We start from the raw sequence: 26,112 nt of genomic DNA, 5'->3' as shown, positions 1-26,112 counted from the left end.
GGAGTTATTCTTTCTTGAAGACTTGCAGGATTCCTTGCCTCTCTTTTCTTACAAAGGTTAAATCCTTCGTGAAGATACAGTTTTGTTAATCATGGATTTGTTACAAGCTTTATAAATTAAAAGGAGTTACCAGTATACTGTTTTAATTTTTATCTTAAAAATCAGATAGACTATAAAACATGTAATATTGATGTAAATTAATTTAAATTTTTATTTATGGAATGGTATATTTAAATTGATTTTTTTAAAAAATTAGTATAGTTAGAAACTAAAATTGTTGAAGCTCAATAATCCAAATTTCTACAAACTATCCACAAAAATGTAAATTACATTATACTATTGTTATTATAATCTCACCATGCGCAAAACGCAAGTCTCTACCTAGTTATTATATTATTGGTATAGCTTTTCGTAATTGAAAACTACGACGGGCAGAAATATAACTCGTGAGAGCAGCCTACATACTCCCAAAGAGGATCAAGTCATCCATAGTTTCCTTTTTTAGCACGTGAAGTGCTCTTACTTGAATTAGCATTTATGGTTCATGGAATTCCATAACCTTGGCACCGGCTTTCCAGATGATGCTGCAAGTTGATAGGCGCCGGGTTTATTACTTTGACGATCTTATAGACCTTCCCAGTTAGTCCCAAGCTTGCCATACATCCACTCTTTAGTATTTTCAAACACTTTTTTCAGAACAAGATCACCGATTTCCAAAGGTCTTGCTTGGAATTTCTTGTTGTATTAGTTTTCAGCAAGATGTTGATGGTTCTGGATCCGGAGAAGTGTTTGATCTCGTCGTTTTTCTATTTCGTCTAAGGCGTCGAGCACCATTTCTTTATTCAGTTCGACGTGTTGAGAAAGCTTAGATCATCTGAGGGTGGAAACATTGACTTCAGGCAGGAGCCATTTCTTCCATTACTAGTTGATCCTATTAGTTAATCCTCTCGGCGTTGTTCTATGTGACCAGAGGACACCATCCAGCTCGTCTGCACAGTGAGCTTTCTTAAGCTTAAGGCATTTCTTGATTCCGTTGATGATAATTTTGTTGGTTGCTTCAGCTTATCCATTTCCTTGGGGGTTTTTTTTATATAGATGTGCTCAAGCGAATCCTCCATCTTTCTCATAATCCACAGAACTTTTTATAGGTGAACTGGGATCCATCAATTACTATCTCATATGGAAGTCCATGTCGGAAAATGATGTACTTCTAGATGAAGATATGCACTTCTTTGTATGTAACCTTAATGAATGATTTTGCCTCTATCCACTTTGTGACGTAATCAGTCATCACAAGTAGGAACTGTTGTTTCCTCGAACTCGGCAGATGACCTACTATATCCATTTCTCAGCACATGCAATGATATGGTGCAATAGTTGTTCTTAACAGTCCGGTTGGACAGTGAAGTTTGTAGCATGCATCTGACACTTCTCGTAATTTGAGGTGTATTCTTTGCAATCTGCCATCATGTTGGAAAAAAATGATAGAATCCTTTAATCTTAAGAGTCAGAGCTCGTCCACCGGAATGGTTACCTACTGCTCCTTCGTGAGTCTCAGCCATGACCAATCTGGTTTCTTCTCTCTAAATGCACGTTAGTAGAACTTTATTGGCTGTCCAGCGATAGATTTTATCGTCCATGACGAGGTAAGCTTCCCATTTGTTGTCACGCAATGTGATGTCAATGATATATTGTATTGATTGGAAGCCTCCAATCTGCGGCAGTTACTTTGAATTCTTTGTTAGGAGGATTTTTATCCACCTCCATGCCAGTTATCTCCAAGATGGGAGTGACAATTTTGGCTTTCTCAGAAGCTAATATCATGGTCGGCCTATCGATCTTTTGGACCAAAATGGTCCTCTTTATCTGATCCTTGGAATTATTCCCAAACGCAGAGAGCATCTGTACGTACATTTCTCTTTGAGGACCTTTGTGAGTTTGAAGAACTCAAATACTTTTGGACGACTTGAGGTATGCGTCCATACATTCATTTTTAACATCTAATCTCCAATGTACTGGTTAGCGACGAATTGCGAGTAACAGTAGGCATGGATATGTGATATACCATGGATTTTGCCAATTTTTAGCCATGGTATATGAGTGTTTTAGGATTTTTATATTATGTTTTGGAGTTTTTTTTTTTTGAGTATTTACAGGTTTAGGCATGTTTTGGAATAAAGTGGTGATTTTGGAGCATTTTGTAGATAAAGATAGGAGAAACTCGTAGCCGCTCATGAGACCAGCTCGAGTCGACATTCAGAGTCAAACGTCGGTCGGCAAATTCATGTTGTCGTTGATAGACAGTGAGGCGCAAGAAGCGGACCGCATGTCATGACTGACTTGAAGCCCAAGATTCCACTATTTGCAGAACTACCCATGACCGACTTTAACCTAATATTAATGTGTTGTGCCATTGTATTGGGCAACACACGCTTTTCTACACTTTCATATTTTCAAACCACAAAGTTTAGGGTTTTTACTAGTTTGGAGAGAAGATCCAAGACTCTTTCAGAGCTTTGTATTGGAACTCCAGTTTTTCTACCTAATTCTTATCTATGCAGTTTATTCAGATTTATATCATGTCTTGTTTGATTATGTCTAAGTAATTCACTTGTTCGATTTAGGGTTTAATTAGGGTTATGAAGGATTAACCAAAACTATAAACTTGCTAAGGTGACAAATATCCTTCAAAGAATTGCTTGTAATACTTGTGTTCTAAAGTAGCTAACCAGAACCATGATATTAGGATTGTGGATAACTACAACGGTAGGTTCTGCACCAGAATATATTCCTTGAGATGGCTAGAAACATGCGAAAGCTGATTTAGTTAAGATTAGTGAACCTATCGATCAATTCGCTAACGCTTGCCTAAGGAAGAATCGATCGACGCTAGCTCAATACTCAATAGCATTGATCGACGCTATCAACAAGCGGCAACTGAGATATTAGAATTAATTAATAGGATTGATTCACAGCGGAAGGTGGAATACTTTCACATAATAATTCGAGTTCTAGGATACCTAAGTATTTTATATCATAATCTTGATTACTTGAAACCCTAAATCTAATGTTTTCTCTTTATTATTAACAACCTCAATCAATCAACTGAACAATTACTTGTTCACCATGCTTTCATTGTTTACTGCTTTTAAACTATTTGTCTAGCTTAATTACAACTGCTTCAGATCTATTGTGTGCCCTAGCTCCTTGTGGATACAATCCCAAAGTAATACAACTAAACCTCTTTTGAGAGAGTAAAACCATTCCTTATTGTAATTTGAGTGATATCAATATGGTTCGCCTTAATGCCTTTGCTAACCAAATTCCAGCGATAAGGGCCTTGTATTCTACTTCGTTGTTGGATGCTGCAAACCCTAGACACAATGACTGTCGGATAAGTTCTCATGTAGGAGATTGAAGATGAACTCCAACTCCGGATCTTTTATTTGAAGAAGACCTATGACATGCAAGATCCAATTCTCACTAGGAAGGATCAGGTCCTGTTCCATTTCAGGAGCTTATTCAATAATGAAGTCAGCAAGAACTTGTGATTTTGCTGCTGATTGGCTTTTGTAGCTGATATCATGTTCAATTAAAATATTTTTACCTAGTAATACCATTAATATGAAATCAAATAAAAACTGAAGTAAATATGGGACCAAAACCAACATAGTTTACCACAATTAAAGCCAACACTTTTTTTTTCTTGACCTTGTTGTTGGCCTATTCAGATTGTAGTGATGTCGTTTCATCCTCGGAATCCTGCAACAAACATTCAGTTGACGTCAGTACATTTCTAAGACAAATTATACCTAGTTATATCTGAAATCAGCAAACACATCACAAAATTATGTTCTATTACTTAAATGCGGTCAATTCCAAGCATCTTTTTTCCTAATAAAACGAAGTAGTTTTCCATAGTTCTACCGAATTATTTGAGTCTAGGAACAAACAATGAGTCAAACTACAAACTGAACTACTTACCACTGAGTCGACCATGTCACTCACGTTTCGATTGGTACTTCCTTGTCCTTATTACCTTCTTTTTCATTTCTTTGGACTTCCTTAACAGTCGAGTCTGAGATTTTGAGCTCTCTTGAGATCCGCTCTCATCTTCTTTAACTGAGTTTGCGTCTTCTTCATCTAATCCAGAGGAGCTCTCAGATCTTGGTTGCATTCTTGACTATTTTCTTTGTCCATCTTGTTTTAGCCATCTTTGGCAGCCATAACAATGAACATATTAACTAGATATTCAGATAAGATACACAAAATTGACAAGAATAATAGACTAATTACCTAGTAGTTTGTAGTTCTAGTTTTTCCGAGTTTCACGAACGGCTTGAAGGAGAGAAGGACGTGGTCGATAATTTTATGAAAATTGCTTTGTGAGAAGGAAGAGATAGACATCTAAAATCGCATTAGAATTTAGGGTTAGAACATATCATTTTAGATTTGATGAGTCGTTGGCAATGTTTTTAAAACCAGACCGACCCGATGGTTGGACCACCATGAACCGGCTACATAGCCGGAATTGAGTCTAATAACGGGTTACCGTTCACGTAGTCGGATTGGATCTCAAAGTTATTAAACTGATAAAAGCCATTAAAACTATCAAAAATCTATAAACCATTCATATAAACATAAAACTAATTTATATTTATAATGTTCTATGTTTTAAATTAATTTATATTTTAATTATGTATCATATTTACTAACACCACTTATAAATTTATAGACTAAAAATATATCAATCCAACTTATTGAACCATGTTTGACCCGCTTGAACCATATTGAACCATGACCCAAAAAATATATGGTTCAGCTTCCGATCCGGTTTGAAAACACGGGCCGTTGGATGGGCGGATAATACCCATGTAATAATCTTTGTAATTTTGTTAATTTATCAGGGTATAAAACTAATATTTTAGAATTAAAAATAAATCCAAACAAAAAATAATAATTAAAAAAAAGACATTTGAGATATTTTTTTTTTTAGATTGGAAGGCATCAATATTATTAAAAGTGAAGGAGTTTTAATAAATCTACTTAAAAAAATTGTTTGGACTCTTTCCTTTTTTTTTATTTTATTGACTTCTCCTATATATTATAACAATATGGGACAAGATATTTTACCTATATATAAGCGATTTTTACTCTAACTATCAAACTGGATACATTATTATTTATTCTTAACCATTTAAATAATCGATTGCTAAACCACCCTACCCAAACAAAATAAATTACATGAACCAAAACCAAAGCACAACCTATTATAACATAACTTTATCGAAATATTCATTCCTCCACTTTTAAAAACATCGAAATATTCATTTCACCCACAAGGAGCATAGTACCATCGCTACATAATTAATTTCTAACACAGATAAACCCCAAATTAATAAGACCAAAAATTTAAATATAATTAAATTGAGACCCACATTAAATTTAAAATAGAATAAATCTCAAATACTTAAGAACATAACTTACAAAAATATATGTGAATAAACCATTCTTTTTAAAATCTAACTTTCAATAATGGAACATATGTCTCTGATACTCTTATAAAATAGTAAAGTATAGTTTAGATTTACATTATAGATACTTTTATATAAAAAAAATTAAAAATATTCTAATACTTGATTTTATAATTGGTAGTTTGATTGTTAATAGACATACAATTAAATGTAACATAAATCGTTACTAATAACACTATATTTATCCCAGTTTCAAATTGCTATACTATTTTTACACACAAATGAATCTTCAAACAAATTTCGAACAAATTTCAAAAACGCAAACGCGTGATCTAATTTCATACAAATTAATTGTGCTTACGCAAATGACCTATATATTAGTGATATAATCTTCAAAATTATATGATTCAAACCCTAAATTTCATAATTATAAAAAGGAAAACAAAATAAAATCCGCGCTTTCAAGCGCGGGTCAATATCTAGTCTATACTATTAAAAGAGAAACATTCTGAAAAAATCTACTTATAAAAGGTTGTTGGACCCTTTCATTAGATTAACAATTTTTTGGTATTCCCTTATTTATCTCTAACAATAAGTAACTCAATATTCAATAACATTATATACCATATCATTCACCTATTTTTACTCCTTCTATGAGTTAATCAGACAATTTACAATATTTTTAAATGAGAATATGCTTGCGAATTCACACTATCATTAAAATTATTGAAGATTTTGTCATTCATAATTGGTAAGCCCCATTCTCATCTACACATATCTTACGTGTAAATGACAAATCAAATAGTTTTTTAAGTTTTGCGTATTATTATAAAATATATGAGAATTATAATTAATTTTTTTAAAAATATTATCAAAATTTTCTAAGTTTTTATCGGGTCAACCTGGTGTCGGTTCACGGGTTAATGGCATGATTTTCGGTTTTATCGGATTTTTAATTAATAGGTTTTCCTTGAATCTGAATTTTGTGAAAACATATCAGTTGGTATAATCATGGTAGAATTTACATGAAGAATATAAGTCAGTCCATATTATATACAGCCACCAGTTTACTGGTCCAATTGCAGGTCCGAATCAAATATGAAAACAATGCTTATATCTTAATTCGTCAATAAACTACATATGTATTCCTACTAAAAGGAGTTAAATCATTTTCAAAAATAAAAATGTTTTTTTGTACCATTTCAATGTTTCACGATTAGTTTCAGTTTTTTGGTTCTAAAGATATAGGATTTGCTCGATTATTTATGAAAATCAGTTTAATGTAGGTTTCGTTTTTCTTCTTCAGTTTGCTACAGTTTAATTCGCGGTTTCGGATAAATGTACACAAACCTATACACTATATATATTATGTAGAAATTTATTTAAATATATATTTAATTTTGAAAACAAACCCGCGCTTTTAACCGCGGGTCAAAATCTAGTATATGATTATTTCTCCAGCAATTTGAAATTATCTACAACCGTTAATATAATTATTTTCAGCGTTAATCTAGCTAAGAGATTTAGTATCAAGTTTGACACTGGTAATCCGAAAACCATTCTTAACTGATATTGAAGGTTTGGAAATAGAACCTTTTGATGTTTTAATTTGATATTATAATTACGAAAGTAATTTATGATTGAAGCAATTAAAAATAATAATGCATATGAAAGCAAGTTTGTAAGAATGAAAAAAAGAAAGAAAAGAAGTTTGTAAGAATGAAAAAAAAAAGAAAAAGAAGTTTGTAAGAATGAATAATATCTTTGATCGATGGTGCAAAGAACAATTTAAAGTCTTTCAAGTATGTACACCGTTCAAAGCCTTAAAATTATCAGGCTTGCCCAACCTTATCGCGTATTAGCTAATTTCTTAAAACAGAGGAAAGTCGGACTTTCAACCTTATCCGTGGTCAACACTGAGCTCATACGGGTACTCACTTCATAAGACCTCGCTTCTGTTCATATCCCGTAAGATGCTTTTCGATATGAGACTTCTATCACGTACATGACTCCAAAAGAATATCAACACTTCATTATCACCAGCGTAGGAGGCACTGAGAGATTTATACAGTTTCAAGTTTACCATCAACCGTCGATTATACATTATATCAAACAAAGCAGAAGCTTCAGTGACCTTCCCTGTTCTCCAATACGCGTAAGCCATGGTTGTGTATATAACGCTATCTCCCATCAAACCCTTTTTTTCCATTGAGTCAAGCAGCACTTTGGCGTGATCCACCTGTTCTAACTTACAAATCCTTCTTATTAATCCTCTGTATAGAGCGACATCAGGACATAGACCTCTTTTCTCAAACTCCTCAGGAAGTTTTGAGATTTCATCTTGCTTGTTCTGGTCATAGAATCCATCCACGAGCCAAGAATAAGTCGAGTATCCTGGTGATAAGCCTTTCTCTAGCATAGAGAAGAGCTCCTCCTTCGCATTGTCCATTTCCAACGCTTTACAGAACCCATGAATCAATGCTTTGTACGAGTACATATCAAGTTTTAGCCCTGAATCAACCATCTTCTTCTTTACCTTCACAGCAGACACCATGTCTCCGATTTTACAATACGCATTGATCAAAGTGTTGCAAGTGATGTTATCAGGTTCTATCTTTTTCCCACTCATCTCAGTCAAAAGCCGGTTAGCTTCTCTTATTCTTCCATCTTCACAAAGCTTGTGAAGAATCGAGTTATAAGTCACAACTCCAGGAGAAAACCCTCTCGCCTCCATAACCTCGCGTAGCCTCAAAGCCTCATCTATATCATTCGTTCTACAATACCCATCAATCAAAGTAGTGTAAGTAACATGGTTAGCCGTAACAACCCCTTTAATCTCACGGAACAGCCTCGTGGCCTCTCTCATTCTACCTTCTCTACAAAACCCATGTATAAGCGAGTTATAAGTGACGATATCAGGACCAATCCCGCTTCTCTGCATCCTGTCTTGCACTGATAAAGCCTCGTAATGCATACCCTTTCTGCAGTACACCGAGATCAAAGTGTTGTAAGTACAAAGATCAGGAAAGACACCTCTCTCTTCCATCTCACTCAACAGCTTCTCTGCTCTCTCAGGATCTCCGGACTTAGAACAAGCGTGAACCAACACATTGTACAAATGAATGTTAGCCACAACACCTAGCTTACCCATCTTCTTGAACACCTTCCAAACAGAATCAGTCAGTCTCTCCTTCACTAAACTATTAAGCAAGACAGTACAAGCTTGCAAATGAGGCCTCAACCCGCAACTCCTGATCTGCTCGAAAACCTCGATAGAGTCCCTGATCATGCCGGATTTGGCGTAATATATGATCATCCAGCTAAAGACGTGAGAGAGAACTTCCGGGTCTTCCGAAACACCGTTAAGCAAAGATCTTAAAACCAAAGGCGATGACAAAAGCTCTCTCTGAGACAATTTGTCGAGCAGTTGGTGTGCGGTTTTGAAATAATTGTGTTTGGTGAGGATCAGAATCATTTTCCAGGAAGACTGTAAGGTGTGTTTGCAACTTGGGATCGAATCAGACCAGGTGAAGAAGCTTAGTGCGAGAGAAGGTCCGCCATACGATGAAAGCTCGGAGAGTACCTGTGTGGTTATGGATGATGTTAGTAGTCCTGAATCGAGTTTGTGTTTCAGAATGTTTTTCCAGTTTCCTTTCAATATAGTGCCGCAGATGCTTTGTGCGATCAAAGCTTCTCGATTTGCGGATGCGATATTCACCATTGTTGTTGGTGTTGTTTGTAAACAGAGAGATTCCTGAAAGCATCTCCAGTGTAAAACTAAAGGATAAAATGGAGTAAAAGTGAAAATAGAGTAAAATTACTTCAATCCTACTCCATTTCCCATTTATGGAGTAAATTTCATTATAGAGTGAGATATGAAGTTGGGTTGGAGTATTCCTTACTCCATATCCACTTTTACTCTATTTTAGAAGAAAAAATAGAATTGGGATGGAGATGCTCTTAAACCGGTTTGGAAATCTTCGGGAAAAAAAAAATAAACAGATCGGATCGTGGACCAACCTCACTCGACCGAATTAAACCGAAATAACCCAGTCTAATTAAAAAGAAAAAAAAAGTCATCATTTCTGAATCCCGAATTAGACGAGTTTCAGGGATATGTTCTTCCAAATGGAAACAAACAAATATCTAATAGGGAAAAACATATTTCAAAAAAAAATTCCAAGAATGATTAACAATTTGCTAGGGTTTGTATGTTTACGTATAGAATAAATAGATTTTGTTGTATAATATATAGTGAGGAATAGATTATATGTATTTATATATTATTATAATATTACTAGGGGCGGAGCCCCGCGCAAGCGCGGGATTGTTGACAATTAGATGGGTTGTAAAACTTGAAAAATGTTATAGCAAGTGCTGTGGATTGATTTGTTTGTTTAGTTGAAGTCGTGTATTATGGAGATCTAAAGCAGGTTTAACCATGCTTATTAATCAAATCCTTATACGTAACTTAAGGCATCACACACGTGTAGATATATTAGTCATGGGTATTGTGTAGAAAAGAATATAACAAACGTCAGAATAGAAACATATCTGAGTTGTTGTTTTGGAAACAGTTTTAAAAATGAAGTCGGGAAATTGCGAAACAAAGTAAAAGAAGGAAAAAAATATAATAGTATGATTGTTGATAGACTTGAGATAACAATTTTGATAAATTCTCTTTGTAACGTGAGTTAACCGTGCGTAATCAAAGGCAATGACAATATCTTATTAAACTCTTTTTGGGTTAGTACTTGTTTATGTCTCTAGAATTAACGTGAGTTAACCGTGGGAAACACTATTAGCCCGAGAGTTTCATTAATGATAATGTCTCTAGAATTCATAATTGAAACAATGATTTATACTTAACCATGTACAAAGCAAAAATAAATTTATATTTTTCCTAAGATGAACGAACAATTAAAAAAAAATTAGTTTACAAAAAAAAAACATTTAAAAAAAACAGAGTGTAGAGGATCATAAGGAAGCAGAGCTTGTTGCTAATAAGGTCCATATATTTAACGCTTTTTAATCTGAGAGTTTCTTTGTCTACTGGGGTTTAATTTTATGCTTAGATTAAAACTACATGAACTTTGTAGAATATTGACAACTGCTCCGAGGTTTGAGCCTAAACAAAAATCAGTAGAACAACATAGAGACACATCTAGGTGATATTCACCGTTTGGTTGACTGAAATAAAAGAAGCAACCAATTGAGAATCTTAAGAAGCAAAACTCAATCAAGGGGGACTAAGGCAAGGCATAAGCACATTAGTTACCAGACATTTAAGTTTTATTTGATTGTTTCTACTCACTCCATTAGGAGTTGCCCGTGGCGGATGAGTTCGTTGAGGTATGAGGGGGCTGTGTGATCCTGAAAATAGCACGCATTCACAACCACCCCTGACATGGCTTCTGTTGTATCAACAACTCTACGACTGGTTATGACTTATAGAACCAATACACCAATGGCAAACATATCGACCTTCTCATCAACAATATTGGTGGTCTTGGTGGTCCACTTTGGTCGTCAACTCCTCCTGCCATTAATTCAAATATATTCAAACAAATAAACCTATGGATCAAGTTTTCATCAAACGAAAGTAGATGAAAAATGTAAAGATTGGGTTTTACCTTAACCTTTGAAGTTTTTCTTTCTTTATTCTTCTACACTTGAAAACATCATCTCTAAGTCTAACCATGTTTTCTAGCGGGTCAATGTCCAGGAGATTCTCTGTTACTTCATCACCCTCTTTTTTGTTTTCTCTACGGCCTTCCTCAACACCCTGTCCTCCTGATGGAGCCCTTATCCCATAGCTTTGCAGTAACGGTACAGCATCCCACAGCTATCAAGGATTAAAAACCTTATTATCCAACAACATCAAAAGATAAATATAATACAGAACTGTAAAAAATATTGGGTATGAGCAAGTACAAAAAGGTATTTCTTTACTTTTCTTTGGCAGCATATTCCATGACTGACTCGATGACTCTGTCACTTCCTTAAATGTGTATCACGCTGGGCCAAAAATATCAATCTCCAATAAATCATATATATAGATAATTTGCACAAAGCTGTAGACAACACAATACTATGGAAAAATCAAAATCACAGGCTCTAACAATCCATAAAACAACAGACGATTGACTGAAAGATTGCAGAATATAAGATCTAGAGTATGGATCAAGAAACCAAGGTAGTTTGTGGGTTGGAATCTCAGAAAAACCATACCTGAAAATACGTTGCTTATGAGCTCGTATTGCTTCTGTAGCTGTAACCGCAAATCATAAGTTGAGAATAGGTCACAGTCGTCCACGTAAGAAATTAAAATTTCAAAGAAACGAAGACATATCACCGTAGAATTTGGCTAGGTTTGGCTTGCCTTTATCATCCTAAATCTGTTCCCCTGAAACTCTGAAACTCTCTAAGACTCAAAAGATTTTTCTCGATGATGCATCAAAGCTTCAGACGCTCTGCCTCTGCTCGATCAAATCAATGGTTCTGACTCATTTTTTTGCTCATCTATCGAACCAGAAGCGTAGAATCAGACCAAACTCTGAATCAATAAAACATATCTAACATAACTGAGGAAAAAAAACAGAAAGATACTAAAACAAAATGCTGCAAATCCAATGAAAAGAAAAACGATCGAGCTCCCTGTAGATGGAGTCATCAAAAGATTAATAAGGAATATGAGATTGAATTAAAGTGTAAAGAACCGAATCTCGTTGTTTTTTAAAAAGTTTGTACCTTCTGATGATTTTAATCGTCCTGAAGCATATAGTTAGTCATCTGCCTCTTCAAAGCATCTGTGGACGACTTTATCAAAGGATCTTTGTATGCTTGATATGGAAGATGAATCGAAAGTGATTGTGAAGATTCATCCCACCCGGAATCCTCTCCAATTTATAGATCAAATGAAGGAAACAGAGAGGTTTACATTATTACTGGATTAATGGGGAATTAAGTAGAATACGTTGAATCTACGTTAGGGGAGGTTAAGAGTTGTAAAAAGAAAACTTTGGGTTTACAGACCGAGTTTTGAGGAACGGCGAGGGTGAAGAAGAGTCAAAAAACGATAACCCTAAATCCGTAAGAGAACCAACGACATTAAGAGAACCGTACGGGAAAAAAATTAAACCGTAGAAAAATAAAACTCAAATTAAACAAACAACATTAGTTAGATACCAAACCAAATCAATATAAAGTGGGGCTCACATCTGCTGATGTGCCAATTCTAAACGAACACGAAGCCCAGAGCCGAAGACATATCAAAGCCCATTCGAAACAAAACTGAAGCCCAGACCCGAAATGAAATATTCTTATTGGCTGATTATTTTTGATGAGGTGGCACACTCTCTGCTCACCATATTGTGCTTTTAGTATTGTGATACTAGGGGCGGAGCCCCGCGCAAGCGCGGGATTGTTGACAATTAGATGGGTTGTAAAACTTGAAAAATGTTATAGCAAGTGCTGTGGATTGATTTGTTTGTTTAGTTGAAGTCGTGTATTATGGAGATCTAAAGCAGGTTTAACCATGCTTATTAATCAAATCCTTATACGTAACTTAAGGCATCACACACGTGTAGATATATTAGTCATGGGTATTGTGTAGAAAAGAATATAACAAACGTCAGAATAGAAACATATCTGAGTTGTTGTTTTGGAAACAGTTTTAAAAATGAAGTCGGGAAATTGCGAAACAAAGTAAAAGAAGGAAAAAAATATAATAGTATGATTGTTGATAGACTTGAGATAACAATTTTGATAAATTCTCTTTGTAACGTGAGTTAACCGTGCGTAATCAAAGGCAATGACAATATCTTATTAAACTCTTTTTGGGTTAGTACTTGTTTATGTCTCTAGAATTAACGTGAGTTAACCGTGGGAAACACTATTAGCCCGAGAGTTTCATTAATGATAATGTCTCTAGAATTCATAATTGAAACAATGATTTATACTTAACCATGTACAAAGCAAAAATAAATTTATATTTTTCCTAAGATGAACGAACAATTAAAAAAAAATTAGTTTACAAAAAAAAAACATTTAAAAAAAACAGAGTGTAGAGGATCATAAGGAAGCAGAGCTTGTTGCTAATAAGGTCCATATATTTAACGCTTTTTAATCTGAGAGTTTCTTTGTCTACTGGGGTTTAATTTTATGCTTAGATTAAAACTACATGAACTTTGTAGAATATTGACAACTGCTCCGAGGTTTGAGCCTAAACAAAAATCAGTAGAACAACATAGAGACACATCTAGGTGATATTCACCGTTTGGTTGACTGAAATAAAAGAAGCAACCAATTGAGAATCTTAAGAAGCAAAACTCAATCAAGGGGGACTAAGGCAAGGCATAAGCACATTAGTTACCAGACATTTAAGTTTTATTTGATTGTTTCTACTCACTCCATTAGGAGTTGCCCGTGGCGGATGAGTTCGTTGAGGTATGAGGGGGCTGTGTGATCCTGAAAATAGCACGCATTCACAACCACCCCTGACATGGCTTCTGTTGTATCAACAACTCTACGACTGGTTATGACTTATAGAACCAATACACCAATGGCAAACATATCGACCTTCTCATCAACAATATTGGTGGTCTTGGTGGTCCACTTTGGTCGTCAACTCCTCCTGCCATTAATTCAAATATATTCAAACAAATAAACCTATGGATCAAGTTTTCATCAAACGAAAGTAGATGAAAAATGTAAAGATTGGGTTTTACCTTAACCTTTGAAGTTTTTCTTTCTTTATTCTTCTACACTTGAAAACATCATCTCTAAGTCTAACCATGTTTTCTAGCGGGTCAATGTCCAGGAGATTCTCTGTTACTTCATCACCCTCTTTTTTGTTTTCTCTACGGCCTTCCTCAACACCCTGTCCTCCTGATGGAGCCCTTATCCCATAGCTTTGCAGTAACGGTACAGCATCCCACAGCTATCAAGGATTAAAAACCTTATTATCCAACAACATCAAAAGATAAATATAATACAGAACTGTAAAAAATATTGGGTATGAGCAAGTACAAAAAGGTATTTCTTTACTTTTCTTTGGCAGCATATTCCATGACTGACTCGATGACTCTGTCACTTCCTTAAATGTGTATCACGCTGGGCCAAAAATATCAATCTCCAATAAATCATATATATAGATAATTTGCACAAAGCTGTAGACAACACAATACTATGGAAAAATCAAAATCACAGGCTCTAACAATCCATAAAACAACAGACGATTGACTGAAAGATTGCAGAATATAAGATCTAGAGTATGGATCAAGAAACCAAGGTAGTTTGTGGGTTGGAATCTCAGAAAAACCATACCTGAAAATACGTTGCTTATGAGCTCGTATTGCTTCTGTAGCTGTAACCGCAAATCATAAGTTGAGAATAGGTCACAGTCGTCCACGTAAGAAATTAAAATTTCAAAGAAACGAAGACATATCACCGTAGAATTTGGCTAGGTTTGGCTTGCCTTTATCATCCTAAATCTGTTCCCCTGAAACTCTGAAACTCTCTAAGACTCAAAAGATTTTTCTCGATGATGCATCAAAGCTTCAGACGCTCTGCCTCTGCTCGATCAAATCAATGGTTCTGACTCATTTTTTTGCTCATCTATCGAACCAGAAGCGTAGAATCAGACCAAACTCTGAATCAATAAAACATATCTAACATAACTGAGGAAAAAAAACAGAAAGATACTAAAACAAAATGCTGCAAATCCAATGAAAAGAAAAACGATCGAGCTCCCTGTAGATGGAGTCATCAAAAGATTAATAAGGAATATGAGATTGAATTAAAGTGTAAAGAACCGAATCTCGTTGTTTTTTAAAAAGTTTGTACCTTCTGATGATTTTAATCGTCCTGAAGCATATAGTTAGTCATCTGCCTCTTCAAAGCATCTGTGGACGACTTTATCAAAGGATCTTTGTATGCTTGATATGGAAGATGAATCGAAAGTGATTGTGAAGATTCATCCCACCCGGAATCCTCTCCAATTTATAGATCAAATGAAGGAAACAGAGAGGTTTACATTATTACTGGATTAATGGGGAATTAAGTAGAATACGTTGAATCTACGTTAGGGGAGGTTAAGAGTTGTAAAAAGAAAACTTTGGGTTTACAGACCGAGTTTTGAGGAACGGCGAGGGTGAAGAAGAGTCAAAAAACGATAACCCTAAAACCGTAAGAGAACCAACGACATTAAGAGAACCGTACGGGAAAAAAATTAAACCGTAGAAAAATAAAACTCAAATTAAACAAACAACATTAGTTAGATACCAAACCAAATCAATATAAAGTGGGGCTCACATCTGCTGATGTGCCAATTCTAAACGAACACGAAGCCCAGAGCCGAAGACATATCAAAGCCCATTCGAAACAAAACTGAAGCCCAGACCCGAAATGAAATATTCTTATTGGCTGATTATTTTTGATGAGGTGGCACACTCTCTGCTCACCATATTGTGCTTTTAGTATTGTGATATATGTGAACAAAGACTAGTGAGAGTCTGAGAGAGATAAAGAGTCAGGCATGTCTCTAAGGGTGTGTTGATGGGGCATTTGTATAGGGCCCAAAAATTTTTTAAGCAATTTTAAGTATAATTTTAGGGTCCTTTTAAACAATTTAGGGTCAATTTTCAGACAATTGTTTTGTTATTCATATGGAATATACACAGGGCCCATAAAAATAATGAGACGGAATGGACGTGTTATGAAAAGAGAGAGAGAGTAACAAAACTTATTATTAAGTTACCTCACTTCATGAACAAATGATCTCTTTATATAGGCATTTTATATACTCTCTTGCTCTTTTATATATAAAATTCATGATGGAAGAAAAAAGAGGAAAGTATTGGCTTAACACTTATATTTTACAAAATTAATAATAAACTGATAAAAATGGATAATCATTATCCATAATATTATCTTTTAACACCTCTCTTTGATTGTTCATCTTGTCTGTTAAAAAATTAGTAATGAAAACACTTGATGAAACAAAAACCATAAAGGAAAAAAAATCCAGTGACATAACTTTTTTCTTCATAACTCATAGAAACGCCTAATATCATAGACGAGTTTTCGAAATATTGTAAAAGGAAAAACCTTTGTGAATAAGTCAGTCGGATTGTCCCATTTATAAGAGTTGATAAATGATACATACCCGTTTAAATTCTTACAAAGGAAATATGATTTATAAGGGTTTATAAATTTATTTATAAGGATTTATAAATTGATCTATAAATTGATTTATAGTGGTTCATAAATGGATTTATAAGTGACTATAAACTGATTTATAAAAATTATAAATGTTTATAAACTGATTTAAGGGTTTATAAGTATAATTGCTACTGTTTATAAACTGGTTTTTGTTTTATGTGTTATAAAATGAATTATAAAAATTTATAGTTTGATTTATAAAAGCTTATAAACTAATTTAAATTTTATAAACTGATTTATTAGGGTTTATAAACTGATTTATTAGAGTTTGAAAACTGACTTATGGGTTTTTAAATTGAAATATCAGTGTATATCAAATTATCAACTGAACAAAGCTTTTTAGATTGATTTATAAAAGTGTATAAACTGATTTATTAGGGTTATAAACTGATTTGTTAGAGTTTGAAAACAAAATTAAAGGTTTCTAAGTTGAATTACTAGTGTTTATCAGCTGACTTTTTTATGTTCTAAACTATGGACTATGATTTAAGATATTTGAGATTATTGCATCGAGTGTTTGGATCACTAGGTGTAGTAGAATCCATCAAACTTGTTTCTCTACAAGCACATAAGCAATATAACCCATAAATAGAGCATTTCCAGCAACAGGAACATTTTGACTTGGTATAGAAATCACAGTAATAGCTTCAGAAACAGATCCACCAGTTTTATTATCACATATCTTTCCACTGAATTTTATGTGATTCATCATCCTGACATGCTATATGACCACTACCATTGTTGTTGCTGCTAGAGCCCGTGTCATGATCATGGCTTGTATCAGTGATCTTTATATGCTCATCAGTAGCCAACCATATTTCTTTTACGAAAATAACAATATTTTCCTTAGTAGTTCGTGCTTTCTTGTAGTTCTCATGGGAACTAACACCATCACTATTCTCTCATTCGCCTTGCTTCTTGAATCTAAAACCTCACCGTATTAACAAATCAAACTAGTTTCAGGACATACAAATTAACAATATAAAATCACACAACAAAGACTAACTTATTGACTATACTTCAAATCAAATCAACTATCTAGAGAATCAGATATTAATAGACCAAGCTAGAACATTGACTAATCAAATCAAAAGCATTGTAGAGCAACATAAAACATAAAAAGGTATAAACTTTCATTCAAAATCATGAAACAAAATTATCCCAAAGTTATCTAACATGCAAAAATTAACTGGGAAAAACAAAGATTTACAGTGAGTGATAAAAAGAAAATATACTCATTTAACTAAGTAAATGAGCACAACAATAAAAAATTCAAACTTTAAGGAATATGTATATGATTTGACACAAACTAAACAAATAAAAAAGATCGCCTAAACATGTGTGTGTGATTAAAAATTTAAAATTCATCGTCAATACAAACAGAGTCCAATTGCTGAACACGATGGTAATCAAAAAGTGGCTCTAAATATTCTCATTCACCTCCCTGATCACATAGTAACCATTAAGAAACAAGAAACAACACATCGAAAGCTTAATGAAGACGAAGCCGGCGAAGCTCAATGAAGACGATGATGAAACTCGACGAAAAATCGACGGTGAAGTTTATTCGTCTTTAACGAGGGATGAGAGTTAGATTAGTAAGATTATTTTAGTCATTATCATTTAGTCGTTTATCTATTTAGAGTAAATTTGAAAAATAGTATCAAAATAGTGGTAAAATTAAAATTCTCCCATGTTTTAGCTTCAATTTTTTTTGTGTTTACCACTAGCAACTTTTGATATAATCAAAATCATGTTTAGAAAGATAGTATTAGACTATTAGTAACCGAATAGAATAGAGTAAACCAACCCCCAATTAAGAAAAATCCGAACCGAAACGATTGAGTTGCACATACCGGGAATGTTCCGGTTTAGGATAAATACGTATATGTCCGTCCCCCTCTGTAATTGCAAAACCTCACAAAAATCAAAAACCCTAATTTACATGGTCGCGACCTCAAACTTGTCCTAAAACGTCGACGCCGATAGTCGCCGTCAATAGTTTCTGACTCGAAAAAGAGAAGATGAAGGAAGGCAGAAAGCTGAAGAAGAGTAATCTCCACGAGGGTAAGAGTCTAAACCTTTCGCGTTTGTTTCTTCTTCTTCTTCGCTTATCATTACGATTTTCTTGATTTGGACTCAATTAACAAAGGGCTTTTATCTTGAAGTGGTTGAGAAAGTGCAGAGGAAGAAGAAAGAGAAAGAGAAAGTGAGCAATGTTGAACATCCTCAAGGTGAGAGTTTTGCCTGACAGATTGTGTTAATTAAGAGGAGCTTAAGCTTAGTGTCTTTTGTTTTGTACAGCTATCACAAGTGAGAAGCCTAATAGAAAGAAGGTTGAATTGAAGAAGAAGAAGAGTAAGAAGGTTGCCGAGGAAATAAGCGAGCAAGGTGAGCCCTTTTCCTTTTGGGAAGATGTAGAATTCATGCTATAGCTAGTTTGTTTTATTATCTTTGGTCCTTGTTGCAGCTGAGAAAATCAAAGGCAACAAGGGAAAGTTGAACAAGACTAAGAATAAAAGGAAGGCCGATGAGATTTCTAGTGGTCCTGTTGATGATCATCTGATAAAACAAGGTATGTGTGTGTGTGTGTGTGTGGTTCATGACTCTAGTAGTTTTGTCCTTTTTCATTTGTGTTGGTCTGCACTCTGCACATGCTAGTTTCAACTTCTCCTATAGTATTTTCATTTACCAACTCTTGTTTATGTTTGATAGCTGATGACGATAAAAACGTGGCTAATGATGCAACTGAAACGAGAAACCGTAAGATGAATAAGCTTTGCTCTCTTAATCTGTTTGGTAGATTTTTATAATAACTGTGTATTTTTGTCTTGTTATTAACTAAGAATATAACTTGTCTTCTTAGGAAAGTCTAAGAAACAGAGAAAGATGAAGCTGACCTCTACTAAAGAGATTGAAAAGAAGAACAAAGTTGAAGAAGAGGAGGAAGATGTTTATGAAATATCTTCAGGCGATGAAGATTGCTCCAGAGGAATGAAAAGTAAGCAGTTTCTTCCATTATTAGCTTCAGTTGATTAGATATTAAGCAGTCTTCACTCTTGAATCTGTTCCTTCGATAAAAATTGACAAGTCCTTTGTGAAACTGCAGAGTGGGTCACTGATTACTATGAGAACAGGCCCGGTTTAGACGAGCTGCAGAAGAGAATCAATGACTTCATGACTGCTCACGAAGAACGCCTTGAGCAGGTTCTTTTGTCTCTCCTACATTTGGAAGCTGTAATGTATATAGTCTCGTGTTACTACAACGTTTTTGTATGTTGCTGTCGTATAGGAGAAACAAGAGCGAGAAGCTAAAGCAGCAGAAGGCGGTTGGACCGTGGTCGTGCATCATAAAGGGAGGAAAAAGACAACAGATGCTGAATCTGGAACAGCTGTTGGATCTGTTTCTCAGGCTGCTTTGGAAGATAAGGTAGCTAAGAAGAAGAAGACTGAGATTGTCGGTCATGGTTTCTACCGTTTCCAGAGGCGAGATGCCCAACGAAGTGGTAAGTCTTTGCTTTTTATATATCCAAGAGTTTTGTTTTACTTTGTTTATTGTTCTGATTCTGATGATTGTTTATTGGGTTGTGTTATATTATAGAACTCTTGGCGCTTCAGACTAAGTTCGAGGAAGACAAGAAGAGGATACAACAAATTCGAGCTGCTCGTAAGTTTAAGCCTTACTAAGAACCAAACAGATCCTACATGGATCATATATTAGAGAGGCTTGTGAGCAATGTCATGAATGTTTTTACGATCAATTTTGTAATTGACAATTTCATGAGCTTTTGTGGGTGTTTTTACCCTTGAAAGATTATATTTTATCAACCTTTTGAAATCGAATTCAAAAATATTTAGTGGAAAAACTTTTCCAAAAAAGAGAAAATTGGAACGCTTTTGGAGCGCAACAAACTGTTTTCCACTTGCCTGTTTCCCACCTTTGACTAGTATAAACCACTAGTTGATGACCAGCCAACAATGTGGCAATTCCACTGCTTATCTAAAACAACACGTTTAATTTAAGTCCGTCAAAATTTTGTGACTAGACAGATACAAAGACAAAGATTTGATCTTGTAGGAGAAATTGCTAGAAATATGATTATGGTGGTCACTGGTCACTTTACAAAATAATAATCACAAAATAGTTTAGAGAGAATGATTTTTACCCTTTTTTTTGTTAAGTGTGTAAATAACTAAATATCATTAACTGGTAAGGCCTAAGGGTAATGAAGTCTGATTACAAAGTGATTGTAATCTCATTTGCTTGAAAGCTAGACTGATCCTAAGGGTCGCAGAAAAGTTAAAAAAAAAAACAGAGAACCAAACAAAGATCAAAACATGTTCACAATTGAACAAAAGCATAGAACTACACTAACTGCAACGAGCAACAAGTTTATCCTTGCACACGCACTTCCTAGAACCCGGACAAGCCATTAGGAAACGAGGAGCAGGTTAATAAGATGTTGCTTTGCCGAAGACTAACCCGAAGGTGCTCTCAAGCTGCGATGACGGAGGCTTGGCAAAACCAATCCGGTGCAAGCCGAGGAACACTTCGTTGAAAACAACACCAATAACCCTTAGTAAAATTATAAACAAAATAGTAAAAATCTTCAAAAAATTGGTGAGTTGCAATTGAGCTTAGATGATACTTGTTGATTTGGAATGCTATCATCTAGTAGAACGTTTCATATACTTGACAGCTACTCATCAATAAGTCATGTATGGCCCGCGACATTAAAGGTTGCTAGGTATTTTGAAGGAACTCTTGGTCAAGAGATTATTTTATTGCCTCACATTCATTTCACTTGATGGTATGGTCCTGATTGGTGGCTTGTCCTGTTACTCAGTGTTCTATTACTAGTTGGATTGTTCAGTTTAGATATCTCCTAAACAGTAAACACTACAGACTTGACAGCTGTTGTTCATATGTGGAAGCTGAATATCACCCCATGAATGCTGTCAATTGGGAACTCACATTGCTTAAAGTGTTTCTTCCTGAGTTTAGCATCGGTCATGACAAACTAAAAATGATTCGTTCTGATATTGAATTTACATTACATATAAGTTTTTATCTCGTTTTCAACAAATAAAGCATATCAAAGAAGAATGTCACTATGGGCCTAACTGGTTCAAACGCAACAGTTGCGGTTGCGGCTGCGGGAGTTTGTGGATGCGGACGGTTGCGGTTTATAGCAGTTTTAAGAGATTTATACGACTGGTATTGCGGTTAAAAATTAGTGCGTTTGCGGGTGACTTATGACTGGTTAACTACCTAATGCGGTAACAGTCAAATAATAACTTAACAATATTTACATTTAATATAATTATAAAAATATCAAAAATCATAAAATTATAATAAATATAAAATTTATATTTAGAAAGTTATAATTTTAATTTTTGAAAATTTATTGAAATTGTTTTTATTATAAAATTTTATAATATTAATTAAAATATAATAGATATATTTTAATATTTTCAATTTTAAATTTTTTATTAAATATTTTTACTTTTGTATATATATTGTTTAAAAAAAAGAAAATCTTTTTACCCTCCCGCAATCGCCCGCAACCGCAAACGCTAGCTGGAGTCAGCTTTTGAATTTATGAGATTCAGAGCAGTTTGAAGCGGTTTGAAACGGTTTAGAGCGATTTGAGTGATTGTTGCAACCCGCCGACAACCGCTACCAACCGTAAAAGCTGCGTTTGCGGGTGGTAGCGGGAAAACCAATCGCCCCCTATATCCGTGATAAAAGCGTCATAGGTGTTTTATCCAATTGATTTTTTAAATTAGCATGCGGCGACTTTCGAAAGAAAGAAGATTAAGATATTGTATATTGTATAATTTTCTGTTGACACTAGGATTTAGTTTCTATATCAAAATATATCTAATAGCTTAGAAGTGTACAAATACTTGACTTAATGGTCGATTTTAGGATTTGTTAAATTCTTAAAGTAGGTCATAAAATTAGAACTTAGTTTCCTTATCAAAATATTTTCTTATTTTGTATTTTACCGATCAAGTATAGTTTTGAGTTAAATTAAACTTGACTTAATTTTTCTTTCATTATTTTTTTCTTGATTAAAAATATATGAAACAAAACATGAAGAAGACACTATTAATTAAAATCATGTATAGTGCATCAACAAAATATAAAATAACATATTATGAAATGATCACGAAGGATATAACTTCACATTTGCCTGCCAAATTTCATGAATGTCTCCTTCCATTGATGCATATGAATCTGTTTCTTCACCGAGCCATTATTCTCCTCTTAAGCTCCATCCTTCAAATACACAAACACAACACATCGTTAGTAACCAAATATAGACCACCATCGACGTTTACTAACGGATAGTTACCTCATAAGTTGGCGGTCTAGAGCACCGGTGGACATCATACCGCGGTTCTCATATGCTCGTCGGATAAGGTATGGAACCGCGGTTTCAACCGGCCCGTACGGCATGTACTTGCTCACATTGAAACCAGCCCTTTTCAATCCTAAAGATAGGGCATCCGACATCCCGTAAAGCTGCGCAAACTCGATCTTCCCATTCTCTTTATCAATTCCTAGCTCACTTGCTTTCCTTGCACCTAGTCTACCTGTCATGAATCACAAATGGGAAAATGATCAATATTATAATACATAAGGACAACTAATTCGTCCTAAAATGAAATATCTGGATCTACAATGTTATAAGATATGCCAAGAGATAATACGAAAGCGAATAAATGCACACAATGATTTAACACAGTTAACCAATTTGGCTAGGTCAACAGATGAAGAGAAATTTTATTAATTGGAAGATCAAGGTATTTTAGATTCATATATTTTATTAGGTTCACTCTTTATTGTGGGACTCTTAATTAACAAATATGGTTCACTGGCTTACCAGAATCGGTGTTATGAGTCGCTAGAATGACGGCAATGCCCGTTTCATTGGAGGCTTTCTCCATAAGGAAACCCATACATTCATTATAGCAAGCATGTGTTTCTTGAATGGTGTCGTGGACCGGTGACTTGTAACCCAAGGAAGCTGCTAACTTAGCTTCACTAGACATATAAGCACCTCTCACCAACTTAAACCCAATAGGAACATTCATTTTCTCGGATTCTCGTAACGCCAAGTGCAACCTCTCTCCCGCATCTTTCAAATAAGCTTGAATCGTGTTGTAGACAATGGGTCGACTTTTGTCGGAATTGAACATAATTGCTGACCAATACGCCATGTAATCGATTGCCGGTTGGAGAATCGTATCTTCGGCATCGATTAGTAACGGTACGTTCGATTCTTGGCATCTAATACATATGGATTTAATGCGTTCGTGAGCTGTCTCAAGCTCTTGTGCTTCCTCTACGGTTAATGGTTCCGGTTCGGAGATTGTGTGGTAGAGAGGACTTGAACCGGAGAAAACCGGAAATGAATGGAGTTTCCATGGAAGTTTGAAACTTGGGTTCTTGTATTGCCAACGAAGCAAATCACTTACACGTTTTAAAAGACTCATTGGACAAATGGCTGTGATCTTAACCACCACGGAGCTTAACTGTTTCGGCAAAGACAAAGGAAAATTAATTAATCATTGAACCGGGATAAACCGGGATTTTTGTGAACGTAAGAATATTCTTCGAGTGTAGTTGACATTTTGGATTACCAAATAAGTTCACATTGCGTGATTAACGTGTTAACTTTAAAGTCTGACTAGGACCCGACGTGGCTTTGATTATTCTACATTTAATTAGAAAAGAAAAATTTGTTGGTGTTTCTTGTTGTGGTTTTTAAGGTTTTGGTCTTCTTCTTCTTCTTTTTTCTGACAGCAACGTTTTGGTCGGTTTCCTACTGCATTTCCGTATAATACAAAATTGTAGATCCAACTTGCACTAATTAATCAGTGCATTTCCATATAATACAATATATATGATTTTTGTAGATCGAACCTCCACAAAATAATTATATTATATGTATCCCACTAATATATTTGATCTATATAAATGTGATTAATTTTATTAAGGAAATTCTACTTCTCTTTAGCACAGGTTAATAAACTGCCGCAAAATCGAGTAAAACAAAAAACGGATATTCGTGAAAAAAACACACATACAAATATATATATATATATATATATATATATATAAAATGTTTTTTAATCAAAATATTTTTCCACAAAATGTTCACCAATATACGTTGTTCGTTAATATAATTGTTTATAGAATAGGCTTTCAAGTCTTTTACTTCATATAGTTTGCAATGTCCGAGACAATATATTTTTTAATAAACACAATAGGAAATGTTTACACCAAATTTTTTTTGGTGAAACCATGTGAAAGACCGTTCTGGAAATAGGGAAAGTGATATACAAAAAAAAAACTCTTTAGATTGGAAAAATGAAGTATAAAAATAAATGAGGATGTCTTTAAAAAAAATAAAAAATAAATGAGGATATCTTACGTGAGACGTAGGTAGGGTTTTGGCAGCATCAACAGTCTCAATGAACTTCTTGATGTTGTTATCACATTCACCACCGTCTTCTGCGTGTTCAACGCCATACACTAACATCCCTTTAAGCCCCCTCGACTCATACACGCTCCTCACGCGCCTTGCTGCGGCAGCGGCGTCTTCACCTGCACAGAAATGGTCGTAAAACGTTCCTTTCACGAAACGGAGGACCAAATCCCGTGTTATGGTCGCGTCCATGAGTTTCGAACTCATAACCCACGATCCAAAATCGACCATAGGGCCTATGGCCGTAGCATGAAGAACGGCAGTTGAACGGACAAGGTCGGAGATTGGGACAGAAGCAAAGAGTCTAGCTTGGTCGGAGAGATCGAGGTCAACGTCTGTTTTTGGTTGGTCAAAGGAAAGAATCTCCGGGACGACGGTGGACGGAGGACCGACGGGACTCAAGGTGGAGAAACGGTGGATGAGGTGTGGTCGGAGGAAACGGTTTGCCATGTAAACGATAAGAGAGTTTTTGGTTTCTTTCCCTTTCTTGTGTCCCTCTTTTTTTTCTTCACAAGCGTTTTTGTGTGTTTTGGGGTTTGTGTGTATGTTATTGGTAGATGCTACATATATTTATACAAAAACAGGGCTTTATGTTCTCTATATGGTCATATATGATAACGTACGTAGGTCTGAATAGATAATATAAGTTTAATTTTTTCTTAAATTGGGATGGAATCAGGAAAATAATATGCAAAAAATTAAGTGAGAATCTTTTCTAAGGTGAGAAATGACTAAATTTTGGGTTTGGCTAGAGTTACTGAATTTGTAAAAAATGTTTATATATAAATCATCTCACCTTTTTCATTCACTTATTCTCATGAATTCATATGGATTTATATATTTAGAGGACTGAAATAAAAAATCTACCTGAAAAGTTAGATATTTTAATGACTGATTTTCAGTTTAATAAGGAA

The 26,112-nt window shown here is 34.8% G+C and overlaps 3 protein-coding genes and 2 long non-coding RNA genes across 8 annotated transcripts; 1 reads left to right on the top strand and 4 right to left on the bottom strand.

The window, feature by feature from the left end:
• Positions 1 to 7,235: 7,235 nt before the first annotated feature.
• On the bottom strand, positions 7,236 to 9,274 carry LOC106449499 (pentatricopeptide repeat-containing protein At5g38730). Its single transcript, XM_013891252.3, has one exon. The coding sequence runs from the start codon at positions 9,193 to 9,195 to the stop codon at positions 7,414 to 7,416; it is 1,782 nt and encodes a 593-aa protein (XP_013746706.2). The 5' UTR covers positions 9,196 to 9,274; the 3' UTR covers positions 7,236 to 7,413.
• A 1,253-nt stretch (positions 9,275 to 10,527) lies between these two features.
• On the bottom strand, positions 10,528 to 12,861 carry LOC125607901. 2 transcript variants are annotated; one of them, XR_007338960.1, is made up of 4 exons: positions 12,225 to 12,861; positions 11,706 to 11,996; positions 11,427 to 11,492; positions 10,528 to 11,319 (listed from the first exon to the last, which is right to left on the bottom strand). It is a non-coding gene; the product is annotated as an uncharacterized LOC125607901 (long non-coding RNA). The 2 variants fall into 2 exon arrangements; XR_007338959.1 differs by having other exon boundaries at positions 11,706 to 12,861.
• A 762-nt stretch (positions 12,862 to 13,623) lies between these two features.
• On the bottom strand, positions 13,624 to 15,675 carry LOC125607900. Of its 2 annotated transcripts, XR_007338958.1 has the most exons (4): positions 15,321 to 15,675; positions 14,802 to 15,092; positions 14,523 to 14,588; positions 13,624 to 14,415 (listed from the first exon to the last, which is right to left on the bottom strand). It is a non-coding gene; the product is annotated as an uncharacterized LOC125607900 (long non-coding RNA). The 2 variants fall into 2 exon arrangements; XR_007338957.1 differs by having other exon boundaries at positions 14,802 to 15,675.
• A 2,913-nt stretch (positions 15,676 to 18,588) lies between these two features.
• On the top strand, positions 18,589 to 20,540 carry LOC106445936 (calponin homology domain-containing protein DDB_G0272472). Its single transcript, XM_013887587.3, has 9 exons — positions 18,589 to 18,764; positions 18,866 to 18,931; positions 19,002 to 19,088; positions 19,168 to 19,272; positions 19,413 to 19,460; positions 19,564 to 19,698; positions 19,807 to 19,904; positions 19,990 to 20,203; positions 20,299 to 20,540. The coding sequence occupies exons 1-9, from the start codon at positions 18,722 to 18,724 to the stop codon at positions 20,382 to 20,384; spliced, it is 882 nt and encodes a 293-aa protein (XP_013743041.2). The 5' UTR covers positions 18,589 to 18,721; the 3' UTR covers positions 20,385 to 20,540.
• Positions 20,541 to 22,798: 2,258 nt separating this feature from the next.
• LOC106445937 (proline dehydrogenase 2, mitochondrial) lies at positions 22,799 to 25,769 on the bottom strand. Of its 2 annotated transcripts, none has more exons than XM_048777412.1 (4): positions 25,145 to 25,769; positions 23,587 to 24,242; positions 23,060 to 23,296; positions 22,799 to 22,983 (listed from the first exon to the last, which is right to left on the bottom strand). In XM_048777412.1, the coding sequence occupies exons 1-4, from the start codon at positions 25,646 to 25,648 to the stop codon at positions 22,950 to 22,952; spliced, it is 1,431 nt and encodes a 476-aa protein (XP_048633369.1). In that variant the 5' UTR covers positions 25,649 to 25,769; the 3' UTR covers positions 22,799 to 22,949. The 2 variants fall into 2 exon arrangements, with proteins under 2 accessions (XP_048633369.1, XP_013743042.2); XM_013887588.3 differs by having other exon boundaries at positions 23,060 to 23,300; positions 23,591 to 24,242; positions 25,145 to 25,767.
• Positions 25,770 to 26,112: the final 343 nt, after the last annotated feature.

Source organism: Brassica napus, chromosome A4, assembly GCF_020379485.1.
Source record: "Brassica napus cultivar Da-Ae chromosome A4, Da-Ae, whole genome shotgun sequence".
In the NCBI taxonomy this organism is placed as follows: Eukaryota; Viridiplantae; Streptophyta; class Magnoliopsida; order Brassicales; family Brassicaceae; genus Brassica; species Brassica napus.
This window is presented reverse-complemented; position numbering and strand designations above follow the sequence as displayed.